The sequence below is a fragment of the Camelus bactrianus genome, chromosome 6 (assembly GCF_048773025.1).
Source record: "Camelus bactrianus isolate YW-2024 breed Bactrian camel chromosome 6, ASM4877302v1, whole genome shotgun sequence".
Taxonomy (NCBI): Eukaryota; Metazoa; Chordata; class Mammalia; order Artiodactyla; family Camelidae; genus Camelus; species Camelus bactrianus.
In genome coordinates this window covers 73710546-73732624 of record NC_133544.1, presented here as the reverse complement: position 1 = coordinate 73732624, position 22079 = coordinate 73710546, and the positions used below count along the sequence as shown (strand labels likewise).

At 36.9% G+C, this 22079-nt stretch overlaps 3 protein-coding genes across 10 annotated transcripts in view; 1 reads left to right on the top strand and 2 right to left on the bottom strand.

Annotated features, from left to right (window-relative positions):
• Positions 1–800: 800 nt before the first annotated feature.
• On the bottom strand, positions 801–12256 carry HAUS2 (HAUS augmin like complex subunit 2). Of its 4 annotated transcripts, none has more exons than XM_010965203.3 (6): positions 12100–12256; positions 7358–7450; positions 6935–7004; positions 5628–5760; positions 4261–4369; positions 801–2634 (listed from the first exon to the last, which is right to left on the bottom strand). In XM_010965203.3, exons 1-6 carry the CDS (start codon positions 12190–12192, stop codon positions 2425–2427), a joined length of 708 nt encoding a protein of 235 aa, XP_010963505.1. In that variant the 5' UTR covers positions 12193–12256; the 3' UTR covers positions 801–2424. The 4 variants fall into 4 exon arrangements, with proteins under 4 accessions (XP_010963505.1, XP_045380331.1, XP_010963506.1 ...); XM_045524375.2 differs by having other exon boundaries at positions 7358–7562; positions 12100–12230; XM_010965204.2 differs by having other exon boundaries at positions 12042–12172.
• Positions 12251–17467, top strand: LRRC57 (leucine rich repeat containing 57). 4 transcript variants are annotated; one of them, XM_010965201.3, is made up of 6 exons: positions 12268–12343; positions 12576–12681; positions 12786–12924; positions 13576–13844; positions 15898–16083; positions 16514–17467. In XM_010965201.3, exons 2-6 carry the CDS (start codon positions 12598–12600, stop codon positions 16553–16555), a joined length of 720 nt encoding a protein of 239 aa, XP_010963503.1. In that variant the 5' UTR covers positions 12268–12343; positions 12576–12597; the 3' UTR covers positions 16556–17467. The 4 variants fall into 4 exon arrangements, with proteins under 4 accessions (XP_045380327.2, XP_010963503.1, XP_045380328.1 ...); XM_045524371.2 differs by having other exon boundaries at positions 12251–12343; positions 15898–17467; XM_045524372.2 differs by having other exon boundaries at positions 12275–12362; positions 15898–17467.
• Positions 15801–22079, bottom strand: part of SNAP23 (synaptosome associated protein 23) — a 39709-nt gene continuing 33430 nt past the window's right edge. For both annotated transcript variants that reach the window (XM_045524376.2, XM_010965200.3), the window contains one exon: positions 15801–21908. In XM_045524376.2, the coding sequence (XP_045380332.1) occupies positions 21843–21908 (66 nt within the window). In that variant the 3' untranslated portion in view covers positions 15801–21842. The remainder of the gene's footprint in view (positions 21909–22079) is intronic.

The following is a 22079-nucleotide window of genomic DNA, read 5'->3' as shown; positions in this document are numbered from 1 at the left end:
CATTTTTTTGAAAGGTCCCATCCCTTGAATACAGGGACAGCTGGTTTACAATTCAAGTTCATCTGGAACCCTAGTCTCCTAAGTGGCTTCTCTATTCACTGTGCTTTGTGGTGGGAAGAATGACTGTATTAGGGAAAACAGTATGAAAGTTACTCAAAAAATTAGAAACAGCTACCTTATGATCCAGCAATCCCACTTCTGGGTATATATTCAAAAGGAAATGTTTGTTTTACAGGTATCTCAGGAAATTCCACAATATATTAATTACTTTTATTAATATCTCAACTCTATTTTACATGTCAAGAAACCCTTTGGGTTTTCCTATTCCTCAGACAATTTTCCTAACTTTATTGAAGGTTTGAGAGGATAATGGGCATCAGTCTGGCAGAATCATGGATCAGAGTCTGAGCAAGGAGTAAAATAAGAAAAATGCTGGAAAAACCAGGCAGTACTTCAATTCCTCCAGAATAGGCTTCATAAAATGGCATCATTATTATGCTGGAAGTGAATTTAGAAATCTCACACACCTCCTATTGTAAATAGAAGGACATTCCAGAGCTATTTTTCTGTTCGTTTGTTTTTAGTATCCACATGTCTAAAAGCTAGGGGAAAAAAATGATCCACATTTATTGACCCAGCACAGTGCTAAATTAGCTTTTCTCTTTGTAGTAGACCTCAGTCTCAACTTACCCCAAGCTTTTGTTAATCAGATAGCCTGTATGCTTACACTTTAACTGTGTATGCTAAATAGAGAATCTGTCCTTTCAATCATACAGGATTCAGACAAGAGCCTCACAAAATTTTAGTTAGAACTTGCAGGTTTATTTTTTTTATTTTGAAAAAGACAAAATAACCCCAAAATAAAACAAAAAACAACCAGACTTACCAATATTAATGACAAGATATCAAGAAATCATGAAGAAAATCATGAAATCAAATGAAGAAAAAGCTTTGCAGGATGTCTGAAATCAAGGCTGGGCTTCAACAGATTCTAATGAATACAACTAAAAGTTTTGCTTAAAGTGTCTAGGCAATATTCAGGAAATTAGGACCACTCTTCTATATCCCATTTGCAAAAGTCAGCAAAATAGACTTCAAAACATGTTTTAGCAGGACAGTTTTTGGTGATGATCCTGCTTCCTTATGAACAACAACTTAACTCATCCACTGTGTTGAGGCTCTTCATGTGTTAAAGTGTGTGATGAATACAAAGATGAGTGAACGCTGGTTATACAGAGAATGCAACAGTATAAAAGTAATGAAGCATACATTTTAAAGAAAAGAGAACCCCAAGTCTGAAAATAAGCCAGTGATAGTTGTACCACTGATACAAAAGAATACAATCTGAGATAAAGTGTTAGTATACCAGTCCCTTTTATATGCATAATAACCTCAGATAGGTAAAATATCTGAGCAATTTCTAAGATAAAACCTCTGAAAGTTTTACCATAATGTGCCTTTTTCTTTGCTTTGATCTACTTTTCTTCTTTGCCTATTCCTAAGGCTGTCAATGAACACCCTCAGGAACTGCTTAGTGTGTCAGGGTCCCCAAGACCGCCTCCTGCCCTGGGTCTGATGATATGCTTGGAGGAATCCTGTGTATTTTTGTTCTCATGGCTATGATATATTACAGCAAAAGCATACAAAGCAAAAAGAGCAAAGGGGAAAAAGGTGTATGGGGGCGAAGTCTGGCAGACACCAGGTACAAGCTTCCAGAGTCCTCTGCCAGTGAAATCCAACAGGATGTGCTTAATTTTCCCAGCAACTGAGTTGTGACATGTGTGAAATTGTTGTCTACCACAAAAGCTCACTCAAGTTGCAGTGCTAGGGTAATTACTGCAGGCTAGTCACATAGGTACCTTCTGCCTAGCATGTACCAAAATTCTAGACTCCCAGGGTGAAAACAGATGTTCAGTACAAACCAAACCATGCAAACACCTCAGTCACAGCAAGCAACTCTTTAACAGTGAGAGTGGAGGAAACCCTCTTGAAATCTAAGTTCCCAGATGACAGCCAACCAGGCCTTTCACAGGACAGCAGCCAGGTCTGCTTTGTGACTCTTTTTTGCACACTTAGTAACAGTCCACAGAAATAATCAACATACTTTCAGATTCAAGACTCTCCTAATTCAGAAACAAACTTTTTTTTTTAAACTGCATAATAAAGACTGCTGCTTAAGATATGGTTAATGAGCTCACATTAATAAATTATCAGTTATATTTGAATTTTACTGAAAAGTGGAATGAAAATATATGAAAAACAAAGGAAAATTCAGTTGGTCTTAATGAACTTGGAATCAGTATTTCAATATAAAAAGGGCTCTTTCAGTATTGTCAGCAGCAAAGTCTATAAATATTCATGTTATAACTGACTAAAAATGAACTTCACAGGACTACATAAAATTCAAAAATATACAGCTGATAATTACTTGGTATTAATAGTTTGGACACTAACTTTAGAAGTAAAAGGTAAAGGAGATATGATAACATCACAGTTATGAAGAAAATTTTCTTCAGCTATTATTTTGGGGATACTAGAGGAGACTTCCTCCTGTTGTTCTCGCCACTTCAGTATATTCTCTGCCAGTTCTTCTGTCTCAGTCACCAAAATATCCATCTTTGCTAAAGCCATGCTCTATAACATTTGAAAGAAGGGAAAAATAGGAGAGAAATCACATCTTTCACTAATACATCATCATTATGTCACAAACAGCTATGATACCAAAAGTTAACAACTGATCTTTTCCAACCCCTTAATCAAAGGCTCCTTAAAATTGCAAGCTCCTGCTTCTCACACACATGCTCTTGTTTTTTGTGAGTTCGTCTCTGCTTTTTCTTCAATGACTACCTCAATGTAGATGACCCTCAATGTATATTGCCAAACCCAATCTCCTTCCTAAATTCAGCCCCACATCTCAGGTTGTTGGAAATCTCCATCTGGTTGCACATTCAGTATGTTAAACTCGATTTAACTGCAGTTCAACAAACCATGATTGACCATTTACTATCTGTGCAAGACATGTCAAAAAACTCACTCCTTTAACCTCTTGATCATACTCATCCTCAAGTCACCAAGGCTAGAAACTTCATTACCTTGGATGTGTCCCTTGTCCAAATAGTAGCCTCATGCTAGGAATCTGATCTCCAAAATCTAAAACTCTACATATCCCTTTTTATTCTTATCTTTTAAATCTTTTCTCTGAATGATTGTTTCTCTGCCTTTGGTTCCTCTGCCTGTGGTTCCTCTGCCTGGTCCTCTAACCCACAGCTTATCAAACTTAAATGTGCAAAGGAATCACCTGAGGAACTTGTTAAACTGTAGATTCAGATTCTGAAGGTCTAAGGTGAATAAAGTCTGCAATTCTGCATTTCTAACAAGCTTCCAGGTGACAATGATGCTCTGCCCATACTTTGAGTGGCAAGGCTCCAACTACTCTATCTAATATTTTCTCTAGGATTAAGGTACAGTTCTGACCAAGTCACCACTCTGTGTCTTTCTCTAAAAAACAAAACAAAACAAAACAAAACATTCACTGGCTCCCCAGTATGCAAAGTCTTAACTTCTTAGTCTGGTTTTTAAGGCATTCCATAAACTAACCACAAGTTAATCTCCCTTTCAATACTTAAAGCATCAACCAAAGTGGAGTACCACTCTTCCCTCAAACAACCTGTGCTCTTTAATTTTCACGTCCTTCCTCACATTGCTGCTCTCATCTGAAATATTCTTTCTGATCACATCCAAATTTCACCAATCCGTGAAGATTCAGCTTGCTACTAACTCCTGTGTAAACCTTTTTTGAAGTTTTCCTACCTTCCATCCTATTCCCAATCTCCCTAAAGTGAAAACAATCCCCCTTTTCTGTGCTTAATAGCACTTCTTTATAATTCTCTGCTGTACTCATGCAAATACAATAACATACAGTAGAAAGTATTTATACTCTCCCTTACCAAACCTTGAGAATTTGAGGGCAGGCATTGGTCATATCTCTTTATCTCTCATGATACTTATAGTCCCTTGCACAATTAACATGTATTTATTAAATACTGAAATAAAACAATGTAAAATGACTTCTAAAGAAAAATGATGTAAAAAAAGAAAAGGTATCTTGATTTATAAAAATAATTTGCTTATAATATTAACCACCAAAAAGTTAAACAAGGAGATTACACATTTGAGATTCCAGTATAAAAGAACTAGAGACAGTTAAAAGCACTGTGAAAGGAGTTGATGAAGTACTTAAATGCTATTGGTAATACTCACCATTTTTTTTAGATTTGCATCTACATGAGGGATATTTCTAATTGTTTCAAGATGGTTTTCTAATCTCTCAATGAAAGTTACTGCCAACTCCAATAAATGTACCATGTATCTGAAGAAGGGAGAAAAAGGTCAACTATTATTTTTTAGTGTAGTTATTTTGTGTTCTTTTTTTCCCCTTTAATTATGGCTTTTAACATGAAATAAGAGAACTACAATCTACGCAATGAACCATTAATAATCTTCCTGCATTCATGGAAATATCAGTGATAAAAAAGGTCCTCTTTCATTTTAAGCAGGAGTTAACTTGCCATCCAAAGAGAAAAACAGAAAGAGACAATACTAATCATATCTGGAATGTAACCTAATGTTAGTCAATGTTAACAACGTTCTCATGTAAGTTAAAAAAAATTTCTCTAGGTAAAACCTCATTCCATTGCAATGTACTCACTTAGTGAAGGGTGAAGACAATTAGGATAAATGTACTTTACTGAAATAGCCTACACATGAAACTACTTTGAATCTCTGTTTACAAAATGCTTTAAAATCATTACTTAGTTCTTCTGATATGTATAATGTATAATATACACATTAATGGTATTTTACTATACTGAATAGATACTAAATACATCCACAAGAATGAGATTTGTATATGTATTATTTTACTACATGATAAAAGATCTGACACTTAAGAGAAAATACTGATTTGCTCAGGATTAGTTAAGTGCTGGTAGAGAAAGTTAGCAAACAGATCCCCAGATACCTGCTTTTTAATTTTATTATTATTTATTATAAATAATAACCTACATCTTCAATTTGATACTTGCCATACTCCTATAAGAAAGAGGGCAATCAAAAGCATCCCCATTCGATGGATTGGGAAACTAAGGCAAAAACTTAAATCACCTGCCCAAGGCTTTGAGGTGTACAAACAGCAGAGATCAGAATTGTTTTTTTCCTCCTTTTAGTTAACATTGTTTTCATCTGTCCCTGCTTAAATCTCTCAACAGTATTTATATATATAGGCAACATTAATGCAACAATAAATTTAAGTCACAGAAAATCATCTATATATAATAAAAATTATTTTGACCCACCCTACTATATGATCTAATTTCTTTCATTAAAGTCATTATTTATAATTCCCAAGACATAATGGCAAAAGGAATGCCTTTCTCTTCAACATAGCTATAGTTCTTTAAAAAGTAGAGGATTTTCTTTCTGATTTAACGTATCAGCATTAATAATATTAACAGATACAATCACTCATACACTGTTAAATGAATTATGCTATGAAATAACTGTTAGTCTAAACAAAAATTACCCTCAGAAAACATACATAACTGTTAATATCTACTTTTTAGTCTAACCTGTGATAAACAGCTTCAATAGGCAAGTTTTCTTGGCACATGGGTTTCAACAGTCTTTGCCTGAGGGACCGCTTCTCTTTGAGCACCACTTCCAAATGATTATTCATGCTTTGCAGAGTATGACACTTCTGAGCTACACAAACCAGAAACAGTAGAGTTAGCAATAAAACAAGTACAATTTGAAATCACTAATACTATCAATGTCAAAAATTAATTCTTCCATTTCCCTCCTAAATATCTCCCCTTCGCTATCTTTTTAAAAAAAAGTTTTATTGACATATAGTCAGTTTACAATGTTGTGTCAATTTCTGGTATATAGCCCCTTTGCTATCTTTAATACCAATAGCGGTTTCATTTTCAATTATTTTCTCTTACTTTTCCAACTGACAACGAAATCTAGTGCTAAATTCTTCATATTTTTCAATTCCACTCCTAGTTCAGTTTTTTATAGCCAGAGCTGTATTCCTCACATAAAGTCTCTTTTCCCATCTCTGCCTGTAATATTCTATATGAATATTAAAAAAACAAATATTTATCTTAAAAGCTACTTTTGAGTATTTCAATATTTTCTCTAGAATTCAGTTAATGGCTACCAATTGCCTCTTCTTTTAAATTTTTATTTGGAAGAACTTTCAAACTTACAGAAAAGTTTCAATACTAGTTTATTGATTAAACTCTCACATACATTTCATCTAGACTCACTAACTGTTAACATCTGGCTATGTTTCATTTCTTTCCCTCTTTATCTACACACCCAGACATATATTTTTGCTGACTAATTTGAGAGTAAGTTGCAGACATCAAGACTTTTTACCCCTAAAATTTCAGCGTGTATTTCCCAAAACAGAAACATTCGCTTACATAACTATAAGTATCCCATTCAGATAATTTAACATGGGTACAATACTACCAATATTTAATACAGCCCATATTGAAACATCACCAAATATCCCAATAATGTCCTTTATAGGAAAAAATCTTCAAAGCAAATATGCAATCCATGACTACACTTGTGGTCACATCCCTTTCGCTGTCCAATCCCTTTAGCATCCTTTAATCTGCAAAGTTCCTCGACCACCTTTGTCTTTTAAGCTCTACTGACTTTGAGGAGCTCCCACCTTGGTCATTCTTTATACTACTTGCACTGTAAGCCAAAGGGACTTCTATTTGAGCGCACAAATAAGACTTTGTTAGCTTTGGGGCAATACCTGGAAAAACTTTTGTAATTTTACAGCCTGGTGCCTATTTAAAGTAATTTAAGAAAAAGTTGAAATTCCAGTGATTACCTATTTAACTAAAGCACTTACCCAGAAAGTAAGGATGGACAACATCTTCTGTATCTTTTTCTAGTCTTAGGAGTTCAATTTCCAGGTTTTTCTACATTAGGAACAAAAATAACAGCTCATGCAGAAAGAATGTTGAAGTAACACTTAAACTTTGATAAAAAACAATCTTTAATCCAGGAATATTTAAGGAAAGCAGGAGGATGATTTGTGCTGAGAGCCCAGGGGATTTACTGAAGCTTTTCATTTTGGTGTGCAAGCCCCTTGGTGCTACTGCTACTACTCCTAACTACTACTATGACCATTACTACTATTAACAACTGCAAAGAAACACATGTACAGCTATGTGCTAGACACTGTTCTACGGGCAGGAGAATTGCTGTTGGAACCAATTAAGATTTTCTTCCTGTACTAGAAGTAGAAAGTAAAAACTCCAACATAATTTACCTGATAGATTTCAGCTTGAATATCTGTGATCTGCTGTAGTCTGGAGAAGTTCACAAAGCAAGAATCTGATTTCTTAGATATATTTAACATATCCTATTGGTAAGTGAACAGAGAAAGCAGCAGCATATTAGAAAAAGTTTGTGTGCATTAGAGCAGATTGCCTGTGGGTCCAAAATATGAGGATATGTTATATCCAACACTGCCCCTGAAAAATGAAATAGAACAGTAGCAATGTTTATGTCCTGTTTGTAAAACCTCCACTATCACAAATCCCTTGCCCAAATATTTAAAAGATAAGAAAAACATTTTGTACTATTTCCTAAAGTACAATGCACAATAGATATGCATTACTGATAGCTTACCAGAAAATTCTAAGGTTTGAGGTTGCTGGAGAATCATTCTACACAAATGACTAAGACTTAGTCTCTCAGACCTTCCTGGTGCTAAAATCAAACACTTCCCAGGCCGTGGAATCATTCACCTGATTCATTAAATGACCTCTATGGGCTGCAAGTCATTTATACCATCTCTTTCCACATTCTCACTCTCTTGGATAGAGGAATGTTTTGTCCACGCATTATTCTTCTTCTAAAAAGTCTACCCCCACCTTCTTTTTATCTTTTCATTCTGTTATACTGCTATCTTAAATTGCAGGTTATCTCAGAATAAGAATCTTATCTTGTTCATCCCTTGGCTTCATCCATAATTTCTTGTATCCTCTTCTTTTCTAGAATGTTTCCAATATGAAGAACTTCAGACATCATATAGTCCAGGGGTTGGGAAGCTATAGCCTACGAACTAAATGCAGCCCATTGACTGTTTTTGTATAGCTTAAGGGCTAAGAATGGTTTTTACATTTTATGTTGAAGGAAAAAAATCAAAAGAAAAATTTTGTGACATGAAAAATTACATGAAATTCAAATTTCAAGGTTCAGAAAAAAAGTTTTATTGAAACTCAACTTCTCTTACTCATTTACTCATTATCTCATATTATTTTCACACTGCAGCAGCTTAATTGTGACCTTATGGACTGTAAAGCCTCAAATACTTTCTCTCTGGCCCTTCATAGCAAAAGTTTCCTGACTGAAGATAATCACTTTTATAAACATTTATTGAATTAGGCAGTGGAAGATTCAAGGATGAATGAAACAAGCTCTCTGCCCTTAACAAGCTCATGATGGATGGGAAGGATAAGGCATTCCAGCTGTAAAGAACCAGACATTATAAATGCTCAATAACTGTCAGCTAGTACTAACATATACATGAGAACAAGGGGAAGATGACTCTGGAAATATAGTTTCCTACATAATTATGGAAGATCTTAACAGCTACGATAAGCAACCATAATGCAGAAAATGAGAGCAACTCAAAGTTTTCTGATGAAGTATATAATAATATAACACATATTTTAGAAATAGAATTGGGGTTAGTATGGTAAATAAACTTAATGGGGCTGCGGGGAGGAAGAAATGGGGAGTGACTGCATAATGAATATAGGGCTTCCACTGGGGATAGCAAAAAAAAAAGTTGTGAAAATAGTTTCACAACAGTGTGACAAACAAAACCTACTCTGGTAACTAACCAACAACATCAAAAAAACAAGCAAATAGCTAGTGGAGGTAGACTGGAGGTTAGATATTTAGACAGGTGGCTGCTACAGCATTCCAAGTGAGGAGATAAGAATCTGAACTAGGTAAGTAGCAGTTAAAAAGGAAGGGCAGAGCTATTAGTCCCTGGGAAGATGGAATTCATAAGTCCTAGTTGATACGGGAAGTGAGGGATAAAGTCAGGTCAATACTGACTTCCAGGGATTCTGCCTCAGGTGACTCAACAGATAGTTATGCCATTCACACAACACAAGATATTTCACTAATGGCAAAATTGAGGATTGTGGAGGCTAAGTATTAGCTCCACTTTACAATGCCAATGCGTATCAGGGCTGAAATGAGAATACGTCTAATCTGCATTTCCATCATATCAATTTGATTCTTTTACTTTTCTTTCTGCTCTCTCTTAGATAGAAGGTAAACGTAAATAAAACATTTTCCATTACTCATTGTAATCTACTCACTCTCTGGTCCCTCTCCATCCCTACATGTTTATACACTAATACAACTAATTGCACACATGCAAATTAGTAAATTCTTGGGTTCATCAACAGGGTAATTGAGCTAAGCCAAGAACATGCAAAAGAAATCAGAGAGAAAACAAGAATTTTCAAGAAAGGGAGCCAAAAAGGAGGAAAGAAAAAGCAGCCAAACTCCTCTAGTAAATAGAAATTTGAATTACTTGAGAATTATGACTCAGCCCTACACCTTAAAAAAGGGGGTGAAAAAAGGCAAGGATTGGGGAATACTGGAGTCTTTACTGTTGACGACTGCCATTATATATTATATTATATACTTTACATGCCACTGGGAGTCTGTTTAGGGTATTTGTTTACTCTGCTGCTAGAAGATGAAATCCAAAATCTTTATGTTTAACATAAAAATCCTGATAACACTGTGTGAGATATGTATATATAAACTTGTATCTATAGGCATGCTTTCTTCTTTTTTGTCCTTTCCTGTTCATACTAAATTCTAGCTGGGGGACACTAAAAGGGAGGCAGTATAGCAGAGGCTCGTTTTAAAACGGGGGAAGAGGGTACAGAGAAGTGCAGTATACAGACTGAGAAAATAGACTGTGTATGTGTGGTAACCTTTCTTTTTATTTTATTAGAAAATAGATTCTGAAGGGTTTGGGGAAGGTCCAGATCCTTATCTTATGAATTGCTAGTAGATGGACTTTGATCAAGACACTGTGACTCACTTAAGCTTGCTGGAATAATATCAAGGACATAAGGCCACTAAAGCACTTCTAGGTCATAAGTGAAAGCAGTATCCCATGTTATCCTACAGACAGTTAACCCTACCTTTCTTTCACTAAATCACCCTCCAATGGATAGATCAAAACAGAACAAAGCTCAACAAGCTACACTGTCTAGAAGAGTTGCATCATATCACAATTTTAACCCTCACTGTTAATTTTTAATGTACATAGGATGATGCACACTTAAGGGATAGACTGTTTAAGGGGATCATATAATACATCATTTTGAAAGAATTAATGATAAATCTCTCTAATAAAAGTAGGTTTTTATAGGTAAAGTTTGCTTAAAGTAAAATCTCATGCTACAAATCTGCAGTTTCCTTATTGGGTCTAACTGTGCAGTAAGATTGTAAGATGGTCTTAAGGAGCTATGGGTTGGCAGATGTTACCGGTAGGCAAATCAGGTTAACTATCTAATTAGTGTTACTTGAAGGACACTAGAAAGATCCTCCCCAAAACAACCACCAGCCCAATAAACAGCTCACCATCAATATCTAAAATTCTCTCACCAGAGACTCAAATCCTTGGTCTAGGTGTTTATATATTCTACCAATATGTTATAGAGGGTTACGTCCCAAACATCTTATAGTATGAATTTACCAAATTACTTTGTTACAGAACTGGATGATACAAGTAAAGGTACTAGGCAATTTGGCAGGAAGAAAACACAGAAGTGAGGAAGGCAAGAACTGGGGGTGCTGTGGCTGGTTTTACTTTGCCTATTTTCCAAGGCATTCTTTACTACTCCTTGTTTTCTCCCGAACTCCATTAGGTCTATTTAGTAGGTCTTCAAGTAATCTAGAAGAGTTCTCCAACAGAAGTTTAAACTCTTTCAAGATAATGTCACAGTATCATGCATCACAGTTTATCTTAGAGATAATACTACATTATGTGTCAGTAAAGGGAGCGCTCTGGGATCTAACTCTACCAGTTGAGTAATCTTGGATACATTTTTTTTTGTCTCCTTAGGTCTTAGTTTCTTCATCTTAAAATTACATAAGTAGATAGTAGAATTCTCTAATGATTCTTCTAAGTATAAAAAGTTGTGCAATTTCCATAAACATTCCATCATGTGCATATTGCTAATCTCTGCAGATCATTTTACCTTCTACTTTTCTCACTTTCCTTTTTAGTGAAATTCCTCAACTCCCTCGTTATCTCAAAATTTCTTTCCCTTCTCTCAATCCCACTTTCCCCATTCCTTTATCATGTTTGTCATTTCTATTCCATTATTTCCTCACATCTTCAATTTCTCCCTTCCTTGGCTCGTTCCCTTTGGCCTATGAACATGCTCTTCCTGCCGAACCTAAAAACTACCAGCCCTTTGGCTAGTCTTACTCTTTTCTCTTCAGAATTAATCCCTTCCTCCATTCATGTTCCAAGGTCTTTCGGCTCTTTTTCGCCAATATATTTTTTTTCCCGGTCTTTAAATATGCGTGCTTTCCCCCGCCGCCCAGTGATGTTTCTTGTAAGGCTTCAATATTTCACACAAACGAGCCTTGTTTGGGAACGTAAGTTTTAACTACCGTACCTGTATTTCCCCACCACACCACCCAATACAATCTAGAAGCGGTATCATCACTGGATGAAAACAAGCAGGGAGACATCAGTCTTTATTATTTCTCACGAACTGACCTGGGATAACTCGTCTGAAAACACTTGAAACACCATCTGTTCAGAGCCCCGCTTATGCAGAACCCACTGAGGACCAGTCACTTTTGCTGCCTGCAAGGAGTTCCACCTGCCTCGACCCTAGTACAGCCCCCAGCCAGCACCCTCACACCCACTCCCGCAGCCAGCCCCACCAACTCACAGCCATCTTCTGTCGCCACGGTGTGCACCCCCTTATTGACGCCATCGCCCCCACACACCTGAGTGACCACCCCTGAAGCCACGAAATGGCCCAGCAGTAGCCCGGCAGCGTTAGGTGCGGACGCTGGGTCCCAGGGGTTCGCCGCAGCCATGGCTGGAAGCCACCTTCTCCGATGGCGCGGAGAGTGAGTGGAACGCACCGCGCGGCTCGATGACGTCACAGGGCGTTTCCGCCCGGGCGGAAGCTCAGGGAGCGCATCCCCGGCGAGCGCGGGTCCCGAGTTTTCCTTTGTACAGCCGGCTGTAAGCTGAAGGGTAGAAGGCGCGTTCGAGGATCCCAGATCCTCCCTAAGCAACTAGCGGCTTCTTGCCTGGGCCTGGTGTTCTTCCCTTTCTTTCTTGCCACCCTTGGGCTGTCCCGCAAGATCCAGGCTTCGGCAGGAGGTGACAGCTGGTGCTTGAGACCCAGCCGGGAGGCCGATGGGGAGGCTGGGTGCCTGGACCCAGCGGTGACAACCGCGCTTCCTTCCCGCAGGGACCTGAACCGCGGCGCTAGGATGGGAAACAGTGCCCTCCGCGCTCATGTGGAAACCGCGCAGAAAACTGGTGTTTTTCAGCTTAAGGACCGTGGGCTGACCGAGGTGAGACTGGGAGGGACCTGACTAGAGAGTTTTAAGGGAGAGGGACGGCGGGCGGTGAAGTTATTAGGTAAGGGACTCTCCGCGCTGTGAACCCCTTTCTTCAGTTCCCCTCAGAGTTGCAGAAGCTGACAAGCAATCTCAGGACCATCGACTTGTCCAACAACAAGATCGAGAGTCTCCCGCCTATGATTATAGGGAAGTTCACTCTGCTGAAGAGCCTCTCCTTGAACAACAACAAACTGAGTATGGCTTTTGCATCTGGGAAGCTTTTGCTAGTGCTCAGCTATTAAGAAGGGTGGTTTTTCTTTTGGAATAGAATGTGGATTATGATTATAATGCTATAAAACTGGTTTTCAAATAAATGTATCAGAATCTTTAAAAAAAAAAGGTGGTTATTTTCTTACAAGCTGATTTTTGTTGTTGTTATGAAACCGTTCAGAAGCTCAAGATGTAAGAGAATATTAGAATCCTAGCGTTCTATCTCTTGTAATTACATCTGTAAGCCTCCTCTGGTAGTGTAAAGATTGGTACTTGGTTAATTTGGATTTGAAAGAGACCATCTTTGGGATGTAATGTAAGCAGCTAATTTTGCTGCTAATTTGAAAGGGAGGATGGGATGGAAAGGAGAGGGCCTTTCAAATCCCACAAAATTGCTATACAGTGGCCTCTTCACAAAGGCAGCCCTTTATATACATGGTGCTTTCCTGCATTTTGATGGCACCCTCACCTTCTGAAGACTATGTTGGTAAAAATGCAGTACTTAAAAATGGCACATATGAAATGCCTATGTATATTAACAAGAGGCATAGCAGTTTGCTATATAGTTTTTATAAAGTTCATCAAAGGTGTTTTTCAGCTATATTGGATTCAGGTTTTTAAATTTTTCTTTGCCAGCTGTTCTTCCTGATGAGTTATGCAATCTGAAAAAACTAGAGACACTAAGCCTAAACAACAATCATTTGAGAGAGCTGCCATCTACCTTTGGGCAACTGTCCGCCCTTAAGACCCTGAGCCTCTCTGGGAACCAGCTTCGAGCACTACCACCACCACTTTGTAGTCTGCGGCACCTGGATGTACTGGATCTCTCCAAGAACCAGATTCGGAGCATCCCTGATGCAGTGGGGGAGCTTCAGGTCATTGAACTCAACCTCAACCAGAACCAGGTCTAGAACTTAAGGATTTTTTTTCTACATCATATATGTGGGTTTATGTTCTCCTAAATTACTTGTTGTTCTCTAAACTATAATCATGGAGCGGGGTATCAGAGGCTAGGAGAGAGGTATATTCTATGGGCTGGACTAATTTCAAGGCCAATGTGTTATGAAGTTAGTTGAGACACTGGGTATGTTTGTTGTGTAGGTGTTCTTTGGAGGGTGGGATGGGTAACAGGGTGAGGTAATTTCAGATGTTAAAATATTACCTCACAAATTTTGAGTTCTACAGATCCTCCTCAAATAATCTAGCAAGGAGCTATATCAGGAAGATAAGAGTGGAAAAGAGGCTTAAACTCATACATTCTCAGGAGTGGACATCAAAGTTAATTCAGTTGTCGTTTTTCTGACATTTTTGTCAAGTCTGTGTCCTGCTTTTGCTGAAAAACTGTCAGTGATGGGATTTTTAGAGATAGCCCATTTTATTGCTGGAGAGCTTTAATTTTAATATTTGAAATTTGTCTCCATAACTTCAGAAGCTCTTTGGTTAATATGTATCTAACTGGAGAAACAAACTTTGGTCTGGACATAAGGCATAAATGATGAAACATTAATCATAGTGAGTCAAGGTGATCTTGTTTTTCTAGTGTCTATGCTTCTAGATCTGCAGAGTCTATTATAGTATCTACTAGTCACATGGCATTAAAATTAATTTAAATTAATTAAAAAACCCAGTTCCTCAGTTACCACTAGCCATATTTCAAGTGCCCAATAGCTATATGTGGCTGGTGGCTGCCATATTTGGTAGAACAGATACAGAACATTCCAATCATTACATAAGTTTTATTAGACAAAACTGTTCTAGATTGTAGTGATCTTACATTACAATGAAATTCAGTCTTTGAGGAGATTGGCCTTATATTTTCCTTAAGGTGGATATTGTATGTTTTTGAGCTTTTGAAAAAAAATTCAGAAAAATTTCTGAATATTTGAGAAAAAATATTGTTAAACTAGTTGAATACTCATTTCACTCACCTATGCTGCCTCAAATGGTTTCCAGATTTTAGTATTTATCAGAATAACTGGGAGAGCTTGTTAAGAGATCACTGGGCTCCCACCTTCATTGTTTCTGATTCTGTAGGTCTGGTGTAGGGTCTGAGAATTTGCATGTCTAACAGGGCCCCAGGTAATGGCCTGAGATGATACCAGGCAGGGTACATATAACTTGGTGACTTGGAGCACTTATAAAGGGCAGAAGATGTGAATGAGTCAAAGATAATTGCTTGGTATTGAGCTCAAGGGCCTGAAAGAATGGTGCTATTGAGAATGGACATGCTGAGTAGGTTATGATAGTGAAACATCCAGTGTTTTACTAAAAACGAGATAAAGGAATGGAATAGAGGTGAACAGATATGAATGTAGATAGGTAACAGAAGTGACAGCTTTAAGAATGAATGAGCTTTGTAGGAGAAAGTTTAGAAAGATTGAATACTAAGTATTAGAAACTGCTGCTTGAAAAATGTCCATAGAAACAAGAAGGGAAAGCAGAAATCAGGAGTGATTCAAAAGATAGGAAGAAAAACACAGTACTTAAGTACAAGAAGTGGGAGTTTCAAGGAGAGGATAGAAAGTACAGTCAAATGCAACAAGGAATGATGGCAATGAATCCTGACTTTGGTAGTAAAGTGGCTGGCATCTATGTACACATAAAAGATTGGCAGTAAATGTCTAAAATGTTTACAGTGATGGATTACAGGTAAACTTGTGTGATTCTCACACTTTCTATAATGAACAGTACTTTTATTATCAGAAAATTTTGCTTCCAAAAAGCCACTGGTGACCTTCAAAAAGCATCCCCCCCCCCCCAAAAGTGGAGGAGTAGTAACAGAAGCTGGATCACAAGAGGTTTCTGGAATGAGTGGGTAGTGAGAAAATGGAGGCGGTAAAAGAAAGAACTAGGACAAATAGTCAAGTAAAGATTTTTGTTTTAATTTAGTAAAAAAAAAAAAAGCATTATAATGTTTATGCTTTTTCCATTATCCTTTTTAAAATTGTTGTGCAATAGATATCTCAGATCTCAGTGAAGATATCTTGCTGTCCTCGCCTTAAAGTTCTTCGTCTGGAGGAGAACTGTCTTGAGCTTAGTATGCTTCCACAGAGCATCCTCAGTGACTCCCAGATCTGTCTGCTTGCTGTGGAAGGCAACCTTTTTGAAATAAAGAAACTTCGAGAACTGGAAGGCTATGATAAGGTTTGTATTAGTATACTTCTGCATTTCCAATCACTGCAAAGAAAAGAAAGGTGAAGTAACCCACGTGAATGTTTATAGCTACAGGATATATGTATAATCCTGTTTATATCAGTATTTTATATATAGTTTATATCAGTATTTGCTCCCCATTTTGGAGGTGGGTTCTGAGAATCAGCCAAATGGTATTATGCCAAGATGATTTTTTCTCTAGACAGCTTATTTGTAAAGCATCTTTATCTTTTGAAAGGGAAAAAAACCGATAAAACCATGTGCTTTAAATTTGAGTTTAGAATAGGTGGATTTTGTAGGAAATGAAGGACCATATCCAATAAAAACCTAAAGGAAAAAAATCATATAAAACCCTGAATAACCAATAGGTTTATTATTTACTCATGACAAAGTAACACATACATTCTTTCATGATTTTTAGTACATGGAGAGGTTCACAGCCACCAAGAAGAAGTTTGCATGATGCTCTCCAGGAGTGTGGGAACCTTATAGGACCCTGACTTGGAACCTGTCACAATCTGGCTGAATCAAAGACTCCTGTTGTCAAGGATATCTGCAGTAAGGAGACGATACTCCAGGAGATTGTATTTCACTCAGTGATCTCTTTCCTTTCCAGGGCTCATCTCAAATAAGCTAAAAGGAATCGAGAGACAGGAGGTCTTCCATTTTGAGTCATGGATAGGGCAAAGGACAATGCTGATCTTCAAAACCATCATTAGTTTGGCTTTAAGGAACCCAGTAGCTAGCTGCTGTTTATACAGGGAGGGGATGCTGCCTGGTACCAGAATAGCTCCACTACAGCTTGAAATTTCGTGTTTCAGTGTATAAGCTTTCATAAAGTCAGTTGCCGTTCCACCTCTGTGTTAACAAACATTTCATATTTTTATGAAATTCAAGAAATTCATGAGAGGCTTCTATGGTTAATCTAAAGGTTTATGATTTTATTCCAGTCTGTCAGTTCAATTGCAATGTTTATACTTGGAATTTAGGATGTACATAAATATATGACTGTCTTGATTAAAAGTGTACTTTGTCAGAGAAGCAACAACACAATACTAAGATGTTCCCCCAAGGCTGCAGTAGCAAATTTTTATTTTTACTATTGCAGGTGCCTTACTGATAGAGGGCTCTGAAGAGCTAAAACTGTATATGCAAAACTTGTGAGATACAAGGGTTTTAATAATCAAGATTTTCCTGAAACTTTGTTAGAAACAATGTCTTTATTTCTGGTGATCCATTTCCCTTTTTGTATTTAAAACTCTAATAATTAAGTTACCTATAAAAAAACTACTGCTACAATATTTTATAACTACCTATGTTTATCAAATTTATTCTCTGAATGAGAGGATATACTAAATAAAGATTTTTAAATGAACTTTGGCTGGAAGAAATGTTAATACTTTAAAGAAAGAAGACAGGAGAACTTTAACCTGTAAATGGCCCTTTGTTTGAAAGTAAACTGATTAGGAAGAAATGTTTCATGGTCTTGTTCAGGTTGTAAGAGTACTGAAATGCCTTCATGTGACTGATAAACATTTTTGTGGCCCTGAAATCATGCTTATTAAGAGAAACTGAAGGTATAAAGATAGATGATTTCAGATATTGACATGAACATTTAGAAATCTAGCACTCTGTTGTTTTCTGAAGTTTTGTTTTAGCCAAGGGGCTACTATTTATCATGTATAGTTAGTTCTCGTTTTACAAACCTAGTTTAACCATGAACTCAAGAGCCCCCAGGAACATAGTGTTTATATGAAAAAAGCCTCTCTCGCCTTAAATCTGGTCTAGGGATTCTTTTTTCCCATGTTATTCTCTGTTTCTCAATTTGGGAGGGATGGGGGTGCCAGTTTATCATTATCAATTGAGTTTTGTTTTTTAATAAGCTTTAATTAATCTTATTGATCTACTGAACAATGAACATTTCTCTAAATATTTTGTCAGTTCTTATCATTAATACATCAGAACTTACAAATCAAACAACTTAAATGTCCCCAGCTCTTTAACTATTAATTGGAGTTTCAAAAATCCCCACCCTTATGAGAATCAGTGACTGCTGACTTCAGTCACTTTTACAATTTGGACCCAGCCTTATTTCCAGTTACCCTCTGGCTCTCATTTGCCAGTCCAGTCATACGAGATTATTCTACTCCTTAAACCTAGAGTGCAATGTCTCTCTCCTTTACTTGTATTTACATTGTTTGCTCAGTCAGGAATGCCCTCTCTTACTAACAGGCTCCTTCCCTATGTCTAAGTCTCTTCTTGAGAAGTCTAAGCCGAATTAACAGCTCCATCTGTTAACAGTAGCATATTCTATATTCATCTCTCTCTTGCTAGACTGAGCTACTTGAGGGCAGGGACTAAATGAAGTCCCAAAGATACAGAACACAAGTATTTAGACTTAAATATGAGCTAACAAAGTGGACTAACTTGTGGTCTGGAGAACAAGATTCTGGTGTCACCAGCCCTAACTCACCTACCTTCTTTTAGAGCTCGGCTGGAAGTGTGTAGTATACTGAGTAAGATCATGGGCCTTGGAGTCAGAAAGATCCTGGTTTGAATCCAAAGTTCATCATTCACTAGCTTTATGAATTTGAACAATTTACTCTCATCTGTAACATGAGGAATACCTCCTACCTCTCAGATATATTATGAGGATTTGGTGAAAAGATACATAAAATAATTTGGCACAGTGCCCATGACAGAGTACGCACTCAATAAATGGTGCCATTTATTTCACCTGTAAGACATTAAAATAGAATTTAGCAAGCTGTACAGAAACGGAAGGCTTGGAGCAAATACTATATTAATAGGGTGAAAAACAAATGACTAAAGAATAAGGAGTTTGAATATCAACCTTAGGAATATAATTATGATTAGGAATGTAATTGAGATAACATAGAATTTTAGTAAGAGGGTAACCTAAAGAATAGCATTTAATGGGTATAGCTCAGTGGTAGAGCGTGTGCTTAGTGTGAATGCGAGGTCCTAGGTTCAATCACCAGTACCTCCATTAAATAAAGAAAGAAACCTAATTACCCACCCCCTCAAAATAAAATAGGTGGAAGAACAGCATTTAAAGAAACGAATTCTAAGTGCAATTGAGTACAAGACGTCTGGGAAGTAAAAGCTTAAGGGGCGAGTCATAATCCACACATGACATGAAAAGATCTAGAGTTGAAGTGTGGTAACAAAACAGGCACAACTACAGGGGATAAAGATCATTGTCATTATGAGACTGGAAACTTGAAGAGGGAGCTTATTGTTAAAAAAAAATTAAGTTCAGTGGAGGATACGTATTTAAACTCCTTAATTATAGGTCAGTTTTATGCTCAAGGTCATAAAACTAGTAAATGACTGAATCAAAATTTGAAACCAGATGGTCAGACTCTAGAGCTTGTGCTAACCACTTCAGTTACTACTTTCAAAAGTAATAGAAACAAGTTTCCAGATAATGTTATAGGAGAAAATTAGAGAAAGCTTTAAGTCAACAGCTTCTATTTCTAGTGTAATATGAACCTAATTTCTATGTTCTCATTCCTCTTTTCTCAGTCACAGAAGCTTTGAAAAAGTTTGTAACCTGGGATCCAAGGATGGGCTTTCAAGACCCACTTAAGTGTGATTTATGTGTGTGTGTGTTTGTGTGTCCATTTCCCTGAGGAGATAGGCTATGTTGTCTTTCATCAAATTCACAGAGATCTTTGACCCAAAAAGAGTGCCACTCTAGAGAGAATAGTAGTATCATTTAGTAAGCTCTTATATTTGCTGGGCACTACTCTTAAGAGCTTTACATGCACTACCACGTTGAGTCTTCACAACAATTCTATGAGGTAGGAATCAGTAATCTCTATTTACATACAAGGAACTGAGGCACAGAAATGGATTTACAGCATTTAGCTAGCAAGTGGCAGAGCTATAGTGTAAATCCAGACAATTTGGTGCCTTAAACACTTCTAAACAATTATACTGTTGGAGCAAAATATTGTATCCTCAGAACTACTTTCTTTAGCCATAACAGTGTTAAAATTTTTTTTTAGTGCTTTTAGGAGGGCATTTAAGTACAGAATAGACCCCAAACTACTTCTTTTGGAATGAGACATTTCTACTACTGAGGGCCTAACTAAATCTCCCTTTAAGTATTTTCCTTTTAAGCCTTTGAAAGTTCTCCAGTAAGTGGGCTGAAGTTTTCATTCTTAAACATTATCCTTTCAGTTGCTAGTGTATTTAAGCTCAAATGAATAAAAGATTAGTAATGATTAAAATGAACCTCATAACAAATCACTGAAGGGAAAAGTCCTGTTAGTATTTCCAACAAAAATGGGAAAGGTGCTAAAGGCAGCTCTTCATTGGAGTACTTTTTGATTTATGGATCTTTGCTTTATTCAGTTTGTCAAATAAGAGCTGATGAAATTACTGATCCCTAACCCGCCCTCCCCCCCAAAGTAGTAACAGAAGTACATTGCCTATTTGAAAGAACAATTCCATTAGTTAGTTACAAAATTTAACTGTAAGGATCAAACAGTGGTTATTCGTCAAACCAATCCACATTAATAGCTTAGAAGTGTGCAGAAGTTAGTTTTTAAATAAAGGTGACAAACACTAGATTCTTGTAACACTCTTCAGGACCTAAATAAATGTGATTCTGGAAGTTCAATACAAAAGGCTAAGAGAATGATAGTGCAATCATCAATAGGTAAACCAAAGGCATAATTTTCTAAATCATTTTTAAACAGAATAAATTCTAGTTTTTTTTAAAAAGTCTAAAGCTACATAAAACTCAAAGCAACTTAACTATCTTCTACCTGAGATCAAGTTTCTTTTCTCCTATCTAAACATAATTCTTGGCATTGAGGTAAATCTGAATTCACATGATATACCTTGTCAAACTTTTTCAAAAAATTTTAAGCCCTGCCTTAGAGAGAAATTCTCATGTTATATATACATATTTACATATTTTTTTCTTCAAAGACTAACAGCAAATTTATGAGGTTAACAGGCCTGAAATGGGACTATACTACTACTAATATGAAAATAAACAGCCATTCATTTATACCACGTGTTCCTATATGGTGCAATATGAAATGGGATCACAGATCTATATACATATATGAATCACCAAGAGTTCAGAAATTAAGCTCACTTTGAGAAAACTCATTCTATTTTCCTTTGGAGCAGAGGTTGCAAAGTTGTGATGTATAACAAAAATATTGTCTATAAAAGCTCCAAAACCAAGCATTAGCCTAAATTGGCAATAACTGCAACTTAAATACTAACTAAACCCAACTAGATGTTCACTGTGGTCATGCAACTTTTTGCTTTATGGTCTGCAGGTTTTACTGAGGTAACAACCTCTTTATCTCTTGCCTCTCCTCCTTGTGCTTGCCCCCACCACCCCCAGCTTCCTTTTACATAGCTGTCTTTGGGAATGCTTGCAAATCTTGAAAGCAGAAGAATCTGCTAAAGTAAATGGAGAGGATGAAAAACAATACTATATATGATAACTGAATACCAATCTAAGAGTATGAACTGAGAAAGAAAATACTCCAGTATTTTCCAAGACTAAGCAGCAGTCTACCCTCAAGGGAAAAAGAGAAAATTTAAAAAACAGGGGGAGGCTGTTACTCTTAGATCTTCTTCCATATCACCTCTCGATTAGAATAATGTGGAACCAACATTTCAAACTGTGGAAAGGTAATGACTTTGAAGGAGGAGCTAGGGAAATGAATAAATGATAAAGCAGTACAGCAGCAGCTTTAGCTGTCAATGAGTTTCTTTGCTGTGGCATTGGCAATGTCAATACGATCTTTGTTGGTGTCGGCCTGAAAAAAAGAGGAAGATATCAGCATTACTTCACAAGGTAAGTTACTCTAATAAACATTAAATTTCATATGCTTAGAGTAACTGACACACTGAGAAAATTCAGGAAATAGTCAAAGTCACAATATACAACTCATTTTGGGCAGGAAGTGACAGTATCAAATTCATTTGGA

Excerpts from the sequence above, each read along its gene's own strand:
- HAUS2 (XM_010965203.3), bottom strand. The coding sequence starts at position 12,192 with ATGGCTGCGGCGAACCCCTGGGACCCAGCGTCCGCACCTAACGCTGCC. Across the intron at positions 7,005-7,357 it reads TTCAAGCTGAAATCTATCAG|AAAAACCTGGAAATTGAACT; the intron begins GTAAATTATGTT and ends TTCCTAATGTAG. Across the intron at positions 5,761-6,934 it reads TGTCCATCCTTACTTTCTGG|CTCAGAAGTGTCATACTCTG; the intron begins GTAAGTGCTTTA and ends TGGTTTGTGTAG.
- LRRC57 (XM_045524371.2), top strand. The coding sequence starts at position 12,252 with ATGACGTCACAGGGCGTTTCCGCCCGGGCGGAAGCTCAGGGAGCGCAT. Across the intron at positions 12,344-12,575 it reads TTTCCTTTGTACAGCCGGCT|GGACCTGAACCGCGGCGCTA; the intron begins GTAAGCTGAAGG and ends TCCTTCCCGCAG. Across the intron at positions 13,845-15,897 it reads TCAACCTCAACCAGAACCAG|ATATCTCAGATCTCAGTGAA; the intron begins GTCTAGAACTTA and ends GTTGTGCAATAG.